The sequence below is a fragment of the Geotrypetes seraphini genome, chromosome 4, assembly GCF_902459505.1.
Source record: "Geotrypetes seraphini chromosome 4, aGeoSer1.1, whole genome shotgun sequence".
Taxonomy (NCBI): Eukaryota; Metazoa; Chordata; class Amphibia; order Gymnophiona; family Dermophiidae; genus Geotrypetes; species Geotrypetes seraphini.
This window is the reverse complement of record NC_047087.1, coordinates 10,375,041-10,389,093: the sequence shown is the minus strand read 5'-3', so window position 1 is coordinate 10,389,093 and position 14,053 is coordinate 10,375,041. Positions and strand designations below refer to the sequence as shown.

At 41.5% G+C, this 14,053-nt stretch overlaps 1 protein-coding gene across 5 annotated transcripts in view; it reads left to right on the top strand.

The window, feature by feature from the left end:
• The window catches only part of ZC3H18 (zinc finger CCCH-type containing 18), a 191,383-nt gene that overhangs the window by 87,910 nt on the left and 89,420 nt on the right, over positions 1 to 14,053 (top strand). For all 5 annotated transcript variants that reach the window (XM_033941389.1, XM_033941390.1, XM_033941388.1 and 2 more), the window contains exons 8-9: positions 7,787 to 7,901; positions 9,423 to 9,694. In XM_033941389.1, coding sequence (XP_033797280.1) covers positions 7,787 to 7,901; positions 9,423 to 9,694 — 387 coding nt within the window. The remainder of the gene's footprint in view (positions 1 to 7,786; positions 7,902 to 9,422; positions 9,695 to 14,053) is intronic.

Sequence of the window (14,053 nt, the reverse complement as noted above, 5' to 3'; positions counted from 1 at the left end):
CTGTAGAAACAAGGGAAATGACAAACCACAAATGTCTAAGGACATTTGTGTGCATAACATACCTACCCCCAAAATAACAATTCAGTTTGAGATATTAGCACTAGTTTTCTTCTGCTCTATAAACTACTTTAGCTGTTCTGGGTCCCGGGGGGGAAAAAAAGTCCACATGCCACCGTGACACATTTTACAGGAAATGTTAAATAATATCAGCCCCTAGTGCAAATAAAGGAAGGGAAAGAGGATGGGATTTGATATACCACTTTTCTGTGGTTACAATCAAAGCAGTTTACATATTATGTACAGGTATTTATTTTGTATCTGGGGCAGTGAAGGGTTAAGTAACTTGCTCAGGGTTACAACGAGCTGCAGTGGGAATCAAACTCATTTCCCCAGGTTCTCAGGCCACTGCGTTAACCACTAGGTTGCTACTCCCTTCCAGATTAGTACTCTCATAGACTCCAAAATGCTTTCTTTTTTTAACTTCATCCTTTTTAAGTCATGAATTGGAGCAGTGGGCTGAGAATTAGGAAAACCAGGCTCCTTGTGATCTTGGGCAGGTCACGTATAACCCTCCATTGTCTTGGATAGAAACTTAGATTATAAGCTCTCTGTGGACAGGGAAATTCATACTGTGAATGTAATTCATCTTGAACTACTACTGAGAAAGGCATGAACTAAATCCCTTCCTTTAATGGTAAACTCTGACTTTTCGATCATACAATAAAGACCAGAACTGAACCTTGCCACATCATCTTCCGAAGAAAACTGAAAACCAATCTGTTCGATACTTAATCTCTTTTACCCTCTCTTCTCTCCCTTTCCCTTCCTCTCCCTCTTACCTATCCACCTCCTCTCTCTCCCTCCCCTCTTACCTCTCTTTGCAGTCGCCTTGAGCCTATATGAGCAACGCTCACATAGAAGATTAGAGTAAATTAGATATTCCTTGGGTGGGGGGAATAAGCCCTTGTGGCCCAAGTGTTAAGCAGGATTTTTCTATGGACAATCAGGAGGATGCAGGCATACTCCATGGTTATGTTTCTCATAGAGCCTGTTTGCTGGAGATCTCATGTAGTTCAGATAATTCTTTTTTTTTAATTACTTTTAATTACCATGCTGCCTTTGTCCCCAATCTTGTCAGTCTGCTGGCATGAATGCAGACGGTTCTACCACTTCCTCTCAGGTCACCACAGAAAAAAAAAAGCAAGCAGGATACAGCACTAAACAAAACTATTGCCAATAAGAAGAGGAAGTGACCACTGAAATTGATTATGGCCAAAGTACCTTCTCTCAATTCATCTTCTACTTGAAGTCCTCTAGGATCAGCTTGTACATAGAGAATGGAACAAAATCAGTTTTGACAGCTAATTATTCTGCTGTGATACCAGAAACAAGCTCTGTCCCGGTAGTAGTAAATTTGGGCCCCACTCCCATCCCCCAGACTCCAGAGACCAACGTTTTTACCACTCAGCTGCAGGCCATTAAAAAGCACTTTAGCTCCTCTGCAAATAAGTTTATACTTAGCCACCTGGGCCTCAAAACAGCAAAAATAAAATCTCACAGAAGGCGCTCAGCTTCAGGCAGACAGTGGAGCAAAACACTGAAGTCAAAGCACTGTGAAAGATGAGGACAAAGATTCAACTCATCAGAATTAATTAAAAAAAAAAATAAAGCAAGCATAAAATACCTGCTTTAGGGAAGGGATCACTTGCTAAAGAACAGAAGAGGATATCCTTTCATAAATAAATGCATCTGTCATCACTAGGACCCCACATAGCACCTCCTACAAATGTTTCCATGAGCCCTCGCATTTGTCTTGTCCAACACATGAAGCTGTTTGTGAAGAATAAGACACCCCCCTCCCCTCCTACACACACAGCTTCTGCCTCAGATGACTATAGCTTTGCTGCTAGCTCCAATAAAGAAGAATATCACCTTCCCTCTTAGGAAGACTGGTTCCAGAAACCTGTCACTCGCCCCACTGACCGCCCACTTCATAGCCTCTCATGCTCCCACCAATGGGAGTTGGTACTGGCAGGATCAGTCTCCTGCAGCCCTAATTGCCTGCTACCGCTGCCAGAAGAACAAGCTATTATCGAAGAGTCAATGGAAGAATGGTCATACCCTGAATTCTTGCAAATGATATCTAAAGCACCTTCCACAGGTCTCATGCAGGCTCCAGGTAATAAGGACTTTCACTCCATCCTTCTAAAATGAAATAATAGCCGTCCCAGTCAACCAAATTCTTCAAGATCTATAACTTTCCATATGGAAGACCTCTCTTTCTTCCCTTCCTACATCGAGACATTTGGAGTATAAATATAAGGTTCTCTTGGCACTGGGATATGACCAGCAACCACTTCCCCATCAAAACATCCTTAAAGCAAGTCAAAACTTCCAAAGCACAGATGTTCACCTCTCCCAGGAAGAAACTAAAGACTCTGGATACCACAGGAAAGGAAGTTTTCATTGCGAAACCTCAAAATAGTGACTGACTAGTTGCAAATTTTACATCACCAACATTTATTCATTGGGTGTTATTAACCACCTTTATGAAGAGATTCACCTAAGGCAGCATATAGCAGTATAACTTAAAACTTACAATTTTGTTATCAGTATAACAATAAAATGATCAAATATAAGACTATATGCAATCAATAAAGTAAACTTTGAAATAGCAAATCAAAGCTTAGTAATGGGGCTAGCATGAAACCATGTCAGAAATATAGACATAACAGCGTGTCAGAACAATCATACTCGTAGAACAGAAATATGAAAAATGTCACTATAATACAAATGATACCATAATGGAAGAAAATTCAAATAACAGAGATATAATGTAAACTGAGCATAATACCAATGAAACAGCTAATAAGCACACAAAACAATGGTCCTCAATTCTTAGGCTAGGGCTACTTTGGATTCCAATGAGCTGAAGGAGAGCCACCAAATATCTTGCCCACCAAATGTCATTCCCACCTTCACACTTCATTGGGGGTTATCCTCAAGGTTGTGAGCATTCCAAATGTACTCTTGTTTATTGAGAAATGCCTTGTCCTTTAAGCATGTGGCTATTCCCCTTTCCAATTTAGCCTTTCTGTCCTGAGCCTTGCTAGAGAGGCAGAGTAACAGCAAAAAAAAAACAAAAAAACAACCACCACCCCAGAAAGACATTGGGTTCCATCCCAGATGCCTCCAGGGACCTCCATTGGCCCCCGGACCTTGCATTGAAGATTACAACTTGATAAGCATGATTTGTTGCATACATCTTATCAATGATCTAGAGATGGGAATAACTAGTGAAGTGATTAAATTTGCTGATGACGCAAAGTTGTTAAATTGAAAGAGGATTGAGAAAAGTTGCAAGAGGACATTGGGAGGCTGGGCGTTAAAATGGTAGATGATGTTTAATGTAAGTACATGCAAAATGATTATGCGTGATGCAAAATGATGGAAGGTTCCATATTAGGAGTCACCACCCAGGAAAAGGATCCAAGTGTCATAATTGAGAATACGTTGAAACCCTTAGCTCAGTGTGCAGCAGTGGCTAAGAAAGAATGTTAGGAATTATCAGGAAAGGAATGAAAAACAAAGTTGAGAATGTTTTAGTGCCCTTGTGTTGCTCCATGGTGTGGCCATACCTCAAATACTGTGTGCAATTCTGGACACTGCATCTCAAAAAAGGATATAGTAGAATTAGAAAAGGTACTGAGAAGGATGATGAAAATGATAAAAGGGATGGGATGACTTCCCTATGCAGAAAGGCTAAAGCGGCTTGGGCTCTGCAGCCTGGAGAAGAGATGGCTGAGGGGAGATATGATAGAGGTCTATAAAATACTGAATGGAATGGGTAGATGTAAGGGACATGGGGACATGCAATAAAGCTACTAACTGGTAAATTCAAAACAAACCAGAGAAAATATTTCTTCACACAACATGTAATTAAACAGGGAAATTCATTGCCAGAGGATGTTATAAAAGCAGTTAGCTTAGCAGGTTTTTAAAAAGGTTTGGCCAACTTCCTATAAGAAAAGTCCACAAGCCATTAAGATGGATGGGGAAATCCCCTGCTTATTCCTAAGATAAGCAGCATAAAATCTATGTTACTCTTTGGGATCTTTCCAGGTACTTGTGACTTTGGGCTTGCCAGGTGCCAGGATACTGGGCTTGATGGACCTTTGGTCTGTCCCAGTATGGCAACTGTTATGTTCTAGACTAGTACAGTTTCACTTAAACAGACAAGTATCCACTTAGCTCCTTATATGATCCTCACATATGACATCTGTGACAAAGCAATTGTGCCAACAGCCATAACTACACAGTGAACTGTGTGGCTCAAAGTATCAGGCCTCCAGGAAAATCTATATGGTCCTCTAGCAGATACTTCCTCCTCGAGACAGTCTTTGGAGATAAAGTCCGATATGCCGTTTCTCAAATAAAAGACCATGGCTTTAAGGTTGGAGAGCTGTCATCTCAAACTACAAAACAAAATCCCAGTATGGTAGGAGCCAACAGGTGCAATTCAAAAGACCTTACTGCTACCAGTACTTTCAGCCATACTCCAGACCTTCACCACCTTCTGGACTGACTTCATCCTGATCCTGTTTATATCTTCTTGAAGGTACGCTCTTCAGAACTGTACATAGCTGTCTCAACAGAGACTTATACAGAAGTATTATCACCTCCATTCTCCTGCTGGCCATTCCCCATCCCACCCCCATCTTTCTCTCTTTCTCCATTCAAGCATCCTTCTGGATTTTGCTGTTGCTTTTTCTGCCTGTTTGTCCATCTTAAAATTATCAGATACAATTGCACTCAAGTCCCACTCCTCTTTCATGCACAGAAGTACTTCACCCCTTAAGCTATGCTGCTCCTTTAAATTTTTGTAGCCCAAATGCATGACCTTGTATTTTTTTATCAATAAATCTTAACTGCTAATTTCTAGACTATTCTTCAAGCTTTGCTAGATCTGTCCTTGTGTTATCCACACCTTCAGGGGTATTTACTATATTGCAAATTTTGTATCATCTGCAGAGGCAAACATTACCAGACAACCCTTCTGCAAAATCACTTACAAAAATGTTAAAATGAATAGGGCCAAGAATTGATTCTTGAGGCACACCCTTTCTTCAGTTCCATTTACCATTACTCTGTGTTGCCTTACACTCAATTAGTTTTCATAGCTTAGTTGGTCATGTTAGGGTCTGTACCAAGGGCATTTGGTTTATTTATAACTCCTCTGTGCGGAACTGGGTCAAAGACTTTTGCTGAAATCTAAACACTATGTCCCAGTCTGAGGATGCTGGCTCTTGTAGCTTGGAAGTTGAAAGGTCAGTGATCAATTGCTTTCTAATCTGTAAAGAAGTAAAGGAAACTTTGCTAGAGTCCAGAAGACCAGCAACTAAAAAAATCTTATCAGTTCAAGTGGTGGTATTTTTCCACATGGGTTAAGGCTCACAAACAAGATTCTTTCTCATGCCTAGTTTCACGGATATTTTCCTGCCTTCCGTTCGTCTCGACCTACCAGCCTTTCGCCACCTTGAGAGAAATCCCTCTCTGCATACCTATTACTTTCAAGGTTCATAAGAGGCTTCATGAACACCAAAATTCCTCCCATAATCTGGGACCTCAATACAGGTCTTGCTCAGTTAATGGAATTCCCTTTTGAACCACTTCATTCAGACATTTTTCCTGGAAACTCATTTTTCTAGTGGCCGTCGCTACAGTAAGAAAAGTTTGTTGATCAGCTTCATACACTCAGTTGTACCACAGTAAAATAGTGCTTCAAATGCATCCTAAGTTCCTGCCTAAAGTTGTGTCCAGCTTTCAAACCAGTCTTCTTTGCAAAACCTCACGCTTCACAAGTTGAAGCCTTCTTTTCTATGCACTTTTATACTACCTCTGAGGCACCAAAGACTTCAAAGAGACTAGCACCTCTTGTCACCCACAGGTAGACCAGTTTCCAAGTGTATGCTTTATGCCTGGGTCAGTGGATGCATCCCTTTCTGTTACAGTCCTCCAAATCTTCAGTGTGCAGAAGCCTGGAGCCAGAGCAGCTTCCATTGCAAATCCCAGAGCAACCTCTCCTGAAGCCATTTCTACGTGGTCTACTGTGCAAGCCTTCACTAGACACTACCGCCTGAACCAGTCTTCTGCCCAGGATATAGCTTTTGGGCAGACTGTTTTGTACAGCTGCTTAGTTTTTAGCTTTTCCAACTTTCAGTGGAGTATTCCTCCACCCATTTCATTTTCAGGCCATTGACAACATTGTCAAACAACAAGGCAGCCCTTAGCTCTGGAATCACTGTGGAGCATGCCTGTATCCCACTACTTGTCTGTAGAGAAAGCAGAGTTGCTTACCAGTAATGGAGATTCTCCATAAACAGCAGAGTAATAAAGCCACACTTCACACTTATTCTCCCTCACACTCAAAAAAAAAAAGTATTGGAAGAGAGAAGCACAAACCTGATATCTTTAAGAAATTGCTGTGAAAGAGACTTGAAGGAAAAGGGTCCATGGAACCCCCATACAGGCTTGAAAAGCCCCTGTTTTCCTAATTTTACTGAATCTGGAAATAGTTTCTTGTGAAGGCTCTAACTTGACAATCACGTCTAGACTATCCATTGTAAAATTCTTGCCCTGAGCTGCTCTTTGCATGTTGTCACTTCTCTATTGAGACAGATAATGATAAAGTTTAAAGATAGGTGAGAAGGCTTCAACAGGATATGTAAAAAAAAATTTTAAAAAGATTTTTTTCAACATATCTAGTAACTGAATTACATTGACCTAAGAAAAATAAAATTCAAATTCTTCCTAGAGGCATTCTCCAACACCTTAACTTTATTATGAATGCAAGTTTATGTTTAAGAATAGTTTAAAGACTGCAGAGCTAAAATATTACCCTGCCAGTTTATCAGTTTCTTGTGATATTTCCCAGTGATCCCATCTTCTGGGCTATGTTAGCAGATGTTCCTTAGAAAATGCAAATCTCTTTTCTTGAGACTACAGCACAATCAGTGTTCAAATCCAAATTAAAGGTCCACTTTTTTGAAACAGCTTTCAACTCTTGACTCCCACTCACTGCTGTCAGATACCATTACCCACTGTATCATTTCCTCTACCATAATCTCCCCAACCCTATAATGTCTTGTCTAAATTAGATTGTAAGTTCTTCTGAGCAGAGACCGTCTATTGTCTCCTCTAGAAATTACCAGATATCTTCTTCTTGTAATACGTTTTTTTGTAATCCGCTTTGAACCGCAAGGCAATGGCAGAATAGAGATCTCTAATGTAATAGTAGTAGTAAACCTGACCCAAAGAGACATTGAGTCAGGCAGTGGAGGAAGGGAAAAACAGGTGAGAAGAGTGGCAGAAGTTACTCCATAAAAGTGCACTCCAGACTTCTGTGCATGCTGGCCAAGGGAAAAGCCTTGCATGTCATAGTCATTTTTGTGGTGCCAAGGCCCAGATCATACGTAGTAGCACACTTCTGTTCCTAGTCATTTTTAATTAGGAAAACCAGGCACAAGAGATTTTTAAAAACAGGTCCTGCTGTCTTCAGAAAAATGGAACTTTGTAGGCATACAGATTGCTTAAAATATGAACAACCAAAACTCAGTTGAAAGCGTTATAAGTCCTCCTAATCCAACTGATTTTTAGAATATGCATAACATAGGAGTACAGGATGAGAAATTTGAAGGCGTTGACAAACGTATTCCCTTATTAGAAAGTAACACTTTTTCTTCAACCCACATACTGTAGTGTGACCTGTTAATTCTCTTTGCTGCAGGCTTGAAACCTATTCAGATCCTTACTATGATTATGAAATAGAGCGATTTTGGCGAACGGGACAGTATGAAAACTTCCGAGTCCAATACACAGAGGCAGAACCACATCATTACAGGGTATGTATGGCATTTGGAGTCTGAGACCAAATTAGGATTGGTATATACCAAGATGGCAGTAGTACAAATGTGATAGATCTGCAAAACACAACAATCCTTTCACCTTTATCTAGAATAATAACCTAATTGTTAGAATAACAGACTAGAGAATGACACAGGGACAAATTTTTCCAAGTTCCCGCGGGAACTCATTTTCCCATCCCTTCCCTGCGAGTTCTTTTCCTATCCCTGCCCCATTCCTGCAAGCTCTGTCCTCATCTGCACAAGCTTCAAACACTTTAAAACCATAAGTAGCAACATTCTAGAGCTCAGATTGTGATGTCATAATGCCTCATTCCACCAATGCCTAAGCTCTGTCCTCATCTGCACGAATCCTAAGTAGCAACATTATAGAGCTCAGATGGTGATGTCATAATGCCTCATTCCACCAATGCCTAAGCTCCGCCCTCATCTGTACAAGCCTCAAACACTTTAAAATCAAAAGTAGCAACATTCTAGAGCTCAAATTGTGATGTCATAATGCCTCATTCCATCAATGCCTAAGCTCCGCCCTCATCTGTACAAGCCTCAAAAGCTTTAAAATCCTAAGTAGCAACATTCTAGAGCTCAGATTGTGATGTCATAATGCCTCATTCCACCAATGCCTAAGCTCCGTCCTCATCTGCACAAACCTCAAACGCTTTAAAATCCTAAGTAGCAACATTCTAGAGTGCAGATTGTGATGTCATAATGCCTCATTCTACCAATGCCTAAGCTCCGTCCTCATCTGCACAAGTCTCAAACGCTTTAAAATCATAAAGGTTCGAGGATTATGTGGCTTAAGGCAGAGCTTACAGGAATGGAATAACGACAAAACTGATGGGGACGAGATGGAAATTTAGTTCATGCGGGGACAGGGAAAAATTTGTCCCCAAGTCATTCTAGAGAACAGACTAAAAGCCAAGGAAGCTAGAATTGAAATCCCATTGCTGCTTTCTTGGTCAAGCCATTTAACCCTCTTTTAACTCTGGTACAAACTTACATTGTGAGCCCTCCAGAGACAGGGAAATATTTACTACACCTGAATATGACTCACCTTGAGCTATAAGTGAAAAAAGTTGTGAGCCAAAATGCAAATAAATGAATATAATTGAGCATCTACATTCTCAATCCATTCCTCTTGAAACACCAGCATGGCAACTCAGTTGGGAAAATCAGATCTAATAGACAGAAGGGTGAGCACAGTATTATTGGAATCATGAAGACTTGGTGGAAAAAGTCTCATGACAATGCCAGAAATGTGACCAGTTAGACATTCCTCCATAAAGATTATGGTCCTAAAACTGATATAGAGCTTTGCTTTTGTATCAAGTCAGAATTACATTTTTTCTTCAAAAAGAAGGAATAGGAGGAAAGGAGGGCTGTTGTATCCAAATAATTAGTAATTGTGAGTTTGTTTGAAATCATGTTTGAATTTAGTTGTCAAAATGCAATTTCAGTCTAAATGTCTGGTGATAATGAGACTTTCACTTGTTTTACAAGGAAAGAGACCGAGAGAGGGAGCGAGATAGAGACAGACAACGTGAGAGAGAAAGGGAGCGGGAGCGAGACAGAGACCGGGAGCGAGAGCGGAGACAGCGAGAGAGAGAGCGAGAGAGAGAACGGGAGCGGGACAAGGAACGCCAGAGGAGGAAAGAAGAATGGGAGAGAGAGAGAGCCAAGAGAGATGAAAAAGACAGACAGCATCGAGAGAGGGAGAAAGAACGAGAGAAGGAAAAAGAAAAACCCAAACCCAAATCTCCACAGCCACCAAGGTAGGTGTGATGATTCATGGTTCTTATACATTGGGGAGGGAGCATGGGTTGTGTGGCGAGAGGGATAGGTCATTTCATGACTGGTTTTGTCCTCGTTGCTGCTTATCCATAGAAGTACCGTATTTGCCGGCGTATAAGACGACTTTTCAGTACCTTAAAATCCTCCCCAAAGTCGGGGGTCGTCTTATTCTCCGGGTACTGTTTAGAGAGCTGCACGGGGACGCCCCTAGGGTCGCGGGGATCCCGTGGGGACGCCCCCTAGGGTCGCGGGGATCCCATGGGGACGCCTCCGAGGTTCGCGGGGCTCCTGAGGGGCTGGATGCTCAGTCTTCTGGATGTACGCGGCTCTTCTTCTCCCTACCTTCTCTGCTTGCAGCACAGAGCCGAACGGAAGTCTTCCCGACGTCAGCGCTGACGTCGGGAAGACTTCCATTCGGCTCTGTGCTGCAGGCAGGGCAGATAAGGAGAAGGAGAGTAGCCTCGCGGTTCGAGTGGCTACCAAGGGAGAGGGGCGGCCGCCCCGCCCCGGTTGCAGCACAGCCGGCCAGGTTCCCTTACTTTTGTGGCACTTCCCCGACCGACAGATAACAGCCCGGGTCCGACAATCCTCCCTGCCCTGTAGCCGCGAATCTAAATTACCTTCTTACAGCAGCTGTAAGAAGGTAATTTAGATTCGCGGTTAAGGGCAGGGAGGTTTGTCGGACCCGGGCTGTTATCGGTCGGTCGGGGAAGTGCCACAAAAGTAAGGGGACCTGGCCGGCTGTGCTGCACCCGGGGCGGTAGAGAAGGTGTGCGGAAGAAGGGGTAGTCTTATACGGCGAGTATATAACAAAACTCTATATTTTAACTAAAAGTTGGGGGGTCGTCTTATACGCCCAGTCGTCTTATACGCCGGCAAATACGGTAGGTAGATCCTTTCCAAATTTTAGCTATAGATCTTGCAAACTGGCCTTGCAGGTTTACAGCAACCCTGCACTATGTAGCAATAGCATAGTTCTGTGTAATCAACCATTTGCAGTACACTTCTCCCTCAATATTCGCGGGGGTTAGGGGCAGAGCCGGCCTGCGAATATCAAAAAACTGCAAATAATATTCGGGCTGGTTCTGACCCCTCTGCCTTCCCCCGGAATCCCAGACCTTACCTTAAGCCCTCTGAGACTCCCCGGAATCGTACCTGGTGGTCTAGCGGGCTTTTGGGACAGGAGCGATTTTCCTACGCTCCTGCCCCATGCAGATCACTCATAGGAAATGGCTGCCATGAGCTCCCGTCGTAGTCTGATAACAAAGTTAGAAAAAAGAATTTTATTTTTACTTTAGGGTAATATAGTGTGGTACTTGCATTCATAAACTTTAACAAGTGCTAAATCGGCTACTGCACCTTCTTCCTCAAATCATGGCAGAATACCATAACAGCAGTATAGTGTCCTGACCCGAGGAAAGAGGGTTTGACTTCCAAAAGCTAATTTATTGATTTATTCAATTTTCTACAACATTCTCCCAGGAGAGCTCAGAACAGTTTATGTGAATTTATTAAGTTATTCAACTATTTTTCCTTGTCTGTCCTAACAGGTTCACAATGTAAGTCAGGGGTGTCAAAGTCCCTCCTCGAGGGCCACAATCCAGCCGGGTTTTTAGGATTTCCCCAATGAATATGCATGAGATCTGTTAGCATGCAATGAAAGCAGTGCATGCAAATAGATCTCATGCATATTCATTGGGGAAATCCTGAAAACCTGACTGGATTGCAGCCCTCGAGGAGGGATTTTGACACCTCTGATCTAAGTTGAAAAATGTATGTATTGCAAAAAAAAAATGGTTATCATCTTATTTTCCTTTTTTTGTTTAAATTTGTAATGTGGTGATTGGAATATGTCAGTTTTAGAATTTTTCATCTGCTGTCTTTATATTTTGCACAGTACTGGGGGATATGGATTACTATTTCTCTTTGATATTGCTGTGTATGCAGAATCTACCTTTAGGGGGGTCAGTTTAATTTTTCGCTACATATTTTTATTTTTGGGTTATTTAGGGCCCCTTTTACAAAGCTCCAGTAGCAATTCCTGTGTGGCAAATATGATGCAGCCAATTCAATTCCTATGGGTTGCATCACATTTGCCACACCAGGACTCGCTAAGTAGCAGTACTGCGGCTTTTTAAAAGAGGCCCTTAGTCTTATTCTATAGTAGATGAGGATGTATCTGTGTTTTGTGAAAGAGGTGTGGTTTAGTTTTCCAGTAGGTGTATTGACGATCTGGTGTCCCCCAGGCAATGTTTATGGTGCTGTCTTTTCCTAGGTAGGCTCTGGTTGTGTGATTCGTAGCAGTTACTGCTATTATAGAATTGCTCTGTATATCCTGGATGACATTTGTAGTATTTTGCATTGCTTTACAGTATGCCTGCTGCTAGATTTTGGATTTGCATTTACATTTCTTATCACTTCTATTCGAAGTGGTCTACATTAGATCACAGCTTTCTCAGTAGTATCTCAAGGCAAGCTACATTAACTGGATTAGCTATACCTAGTGTTTGACACTTTAACAGTAAACTAAAGGCTAGCAGAGCTGAAGCCTGATGGCCATTTGGCAATTTGCCAAAAACATTAATGGATAAAAATGATCTAATCTAATCTTCCATTTGTGTGTCGCACATACCTGTACAGGCTATTAATGTGTAAACCCTACTGCAGTATAGTTCAGCCATCCCCAAAACACATCAGCCTGGTCTTTTTTTAATTTAAAATACTTGCATGTCCCCTTTCTGATGTTTTTAGTTGGTTTACAACCAACATATGAAATAATATAATCATTCAGACAAAAACCATAAAGTACCAAGTCAACCTTGTAAGGGCAACTGTCTGATAATAAATGTAGAGGTTGGTCTATTTCTTTACTTCTTGAACTTGTTATTAGCAAAGGCATGAGTTGGTACTTTATAGCAGGGTTTCAGAGACTGAAAGCGCAAGAGGATCCAAATAGAAGTCACCAACCCAGAAGAAAATGTCTGCTCTCTTTTATAAAGATCAAAGAACTTTTCTTCTGGGTTGGTAGCCCATATTTGGATCCTCTTGGTCTTTTTTATAGCAAGATTCTGTGCAGGCTGTCATATCTTTTTTTATTACACTCGTGGATATTATACGAAGATGTGCCTGAACTTATAAGTGACAGAGAAAAGAAGAGGTAACTTGCCTTGATGAGGAAAAGAAAGGCAAGCACAATGTCCAAACCAACAACACCGATTTTATTTTGTGAACCACTGTGTTGTAAGGTGGAATGTTAAAAAGAAGTGGTTTCTACAAAGTAAATCACGCATTTATTTATTTATTCTTTGTTTTACCACTTCTTTTAAACATTCACGTTACATAGTTGTGGACTTTGAAAAATCACACGTATCTCAGCAAGCTTCAATTCTCCCACTGGCGGCTGATGTGCGTTACAGCCAGTGAAGTGAGAAACACTTTTTGAATCTTCCCTTGACGCAGCGGTAGAAATCGCAAAACGGACGTCCCTTTGGGAATTTGACTACTTGGCCTCCAGAGGGAGAATTGAAGCTTGCTGAGATAAGTGTGAGTTTTGAATCTTATGGCTTGAATGGAAAAGTTTGGATTCATGGAAGAATCCCCTCTACTAGTTCACTGCTAACTTTTGAAATGCTATGCATTCTGGGTGTTCAATTGGGGTATTTTGAAAATTTATTAGACATATATTGATTAGTGCAAAGTTCGACTGAGTGTCTGCTAGTATGGGATGCATGCAGTGGAGTTTTTTCAGCCAATGAATGAAGGTGAGCCACGCCGTTTTCTGGGCAAGAATCCAAAGTTCTGCTCGGTACTGCTGTGCTCTTTACATTTGAAGCTATTTCTCCACTTTTTGATTGGCAGTGCTGTGTGCTTGGGTTCTAAGTATAGTTGAAATCACCCATTATTGTGTTACCCAATTTGTTATCCTCCCTAATTTCTGTTAGCATTTCAGCATCTGTCTGTTCATCCTGGTCAGGCAGATGGTAGTACAGTCCTATCACTATCCTTTTCCCCTTTACACATGGAATTTCTACCCAAAGGGATTCAAAAGTGTGTTTCTGCTCTTGTAGAATTTCGTCCTTTCGATTCAAGGCCCTCCTTAACATATAATGCTACGCCTCCACCAATTCAATCCACCCTGTCACTACAATATAGTTTGTACCCCGGTATGACAGTAACCCATTGGTTATCTTCCTTCCGCCAGGTCTCAGAGATGCCTATTATATCTAACTCTCCCATCTTGTTTCTTGGGTTTCTGGCATTTGCATACAGACATTTAAAACAATGTTTATCATATGTATTTACAATTTGCTCAGCAGTTGGCGTGGAAAATTTGTATGCTT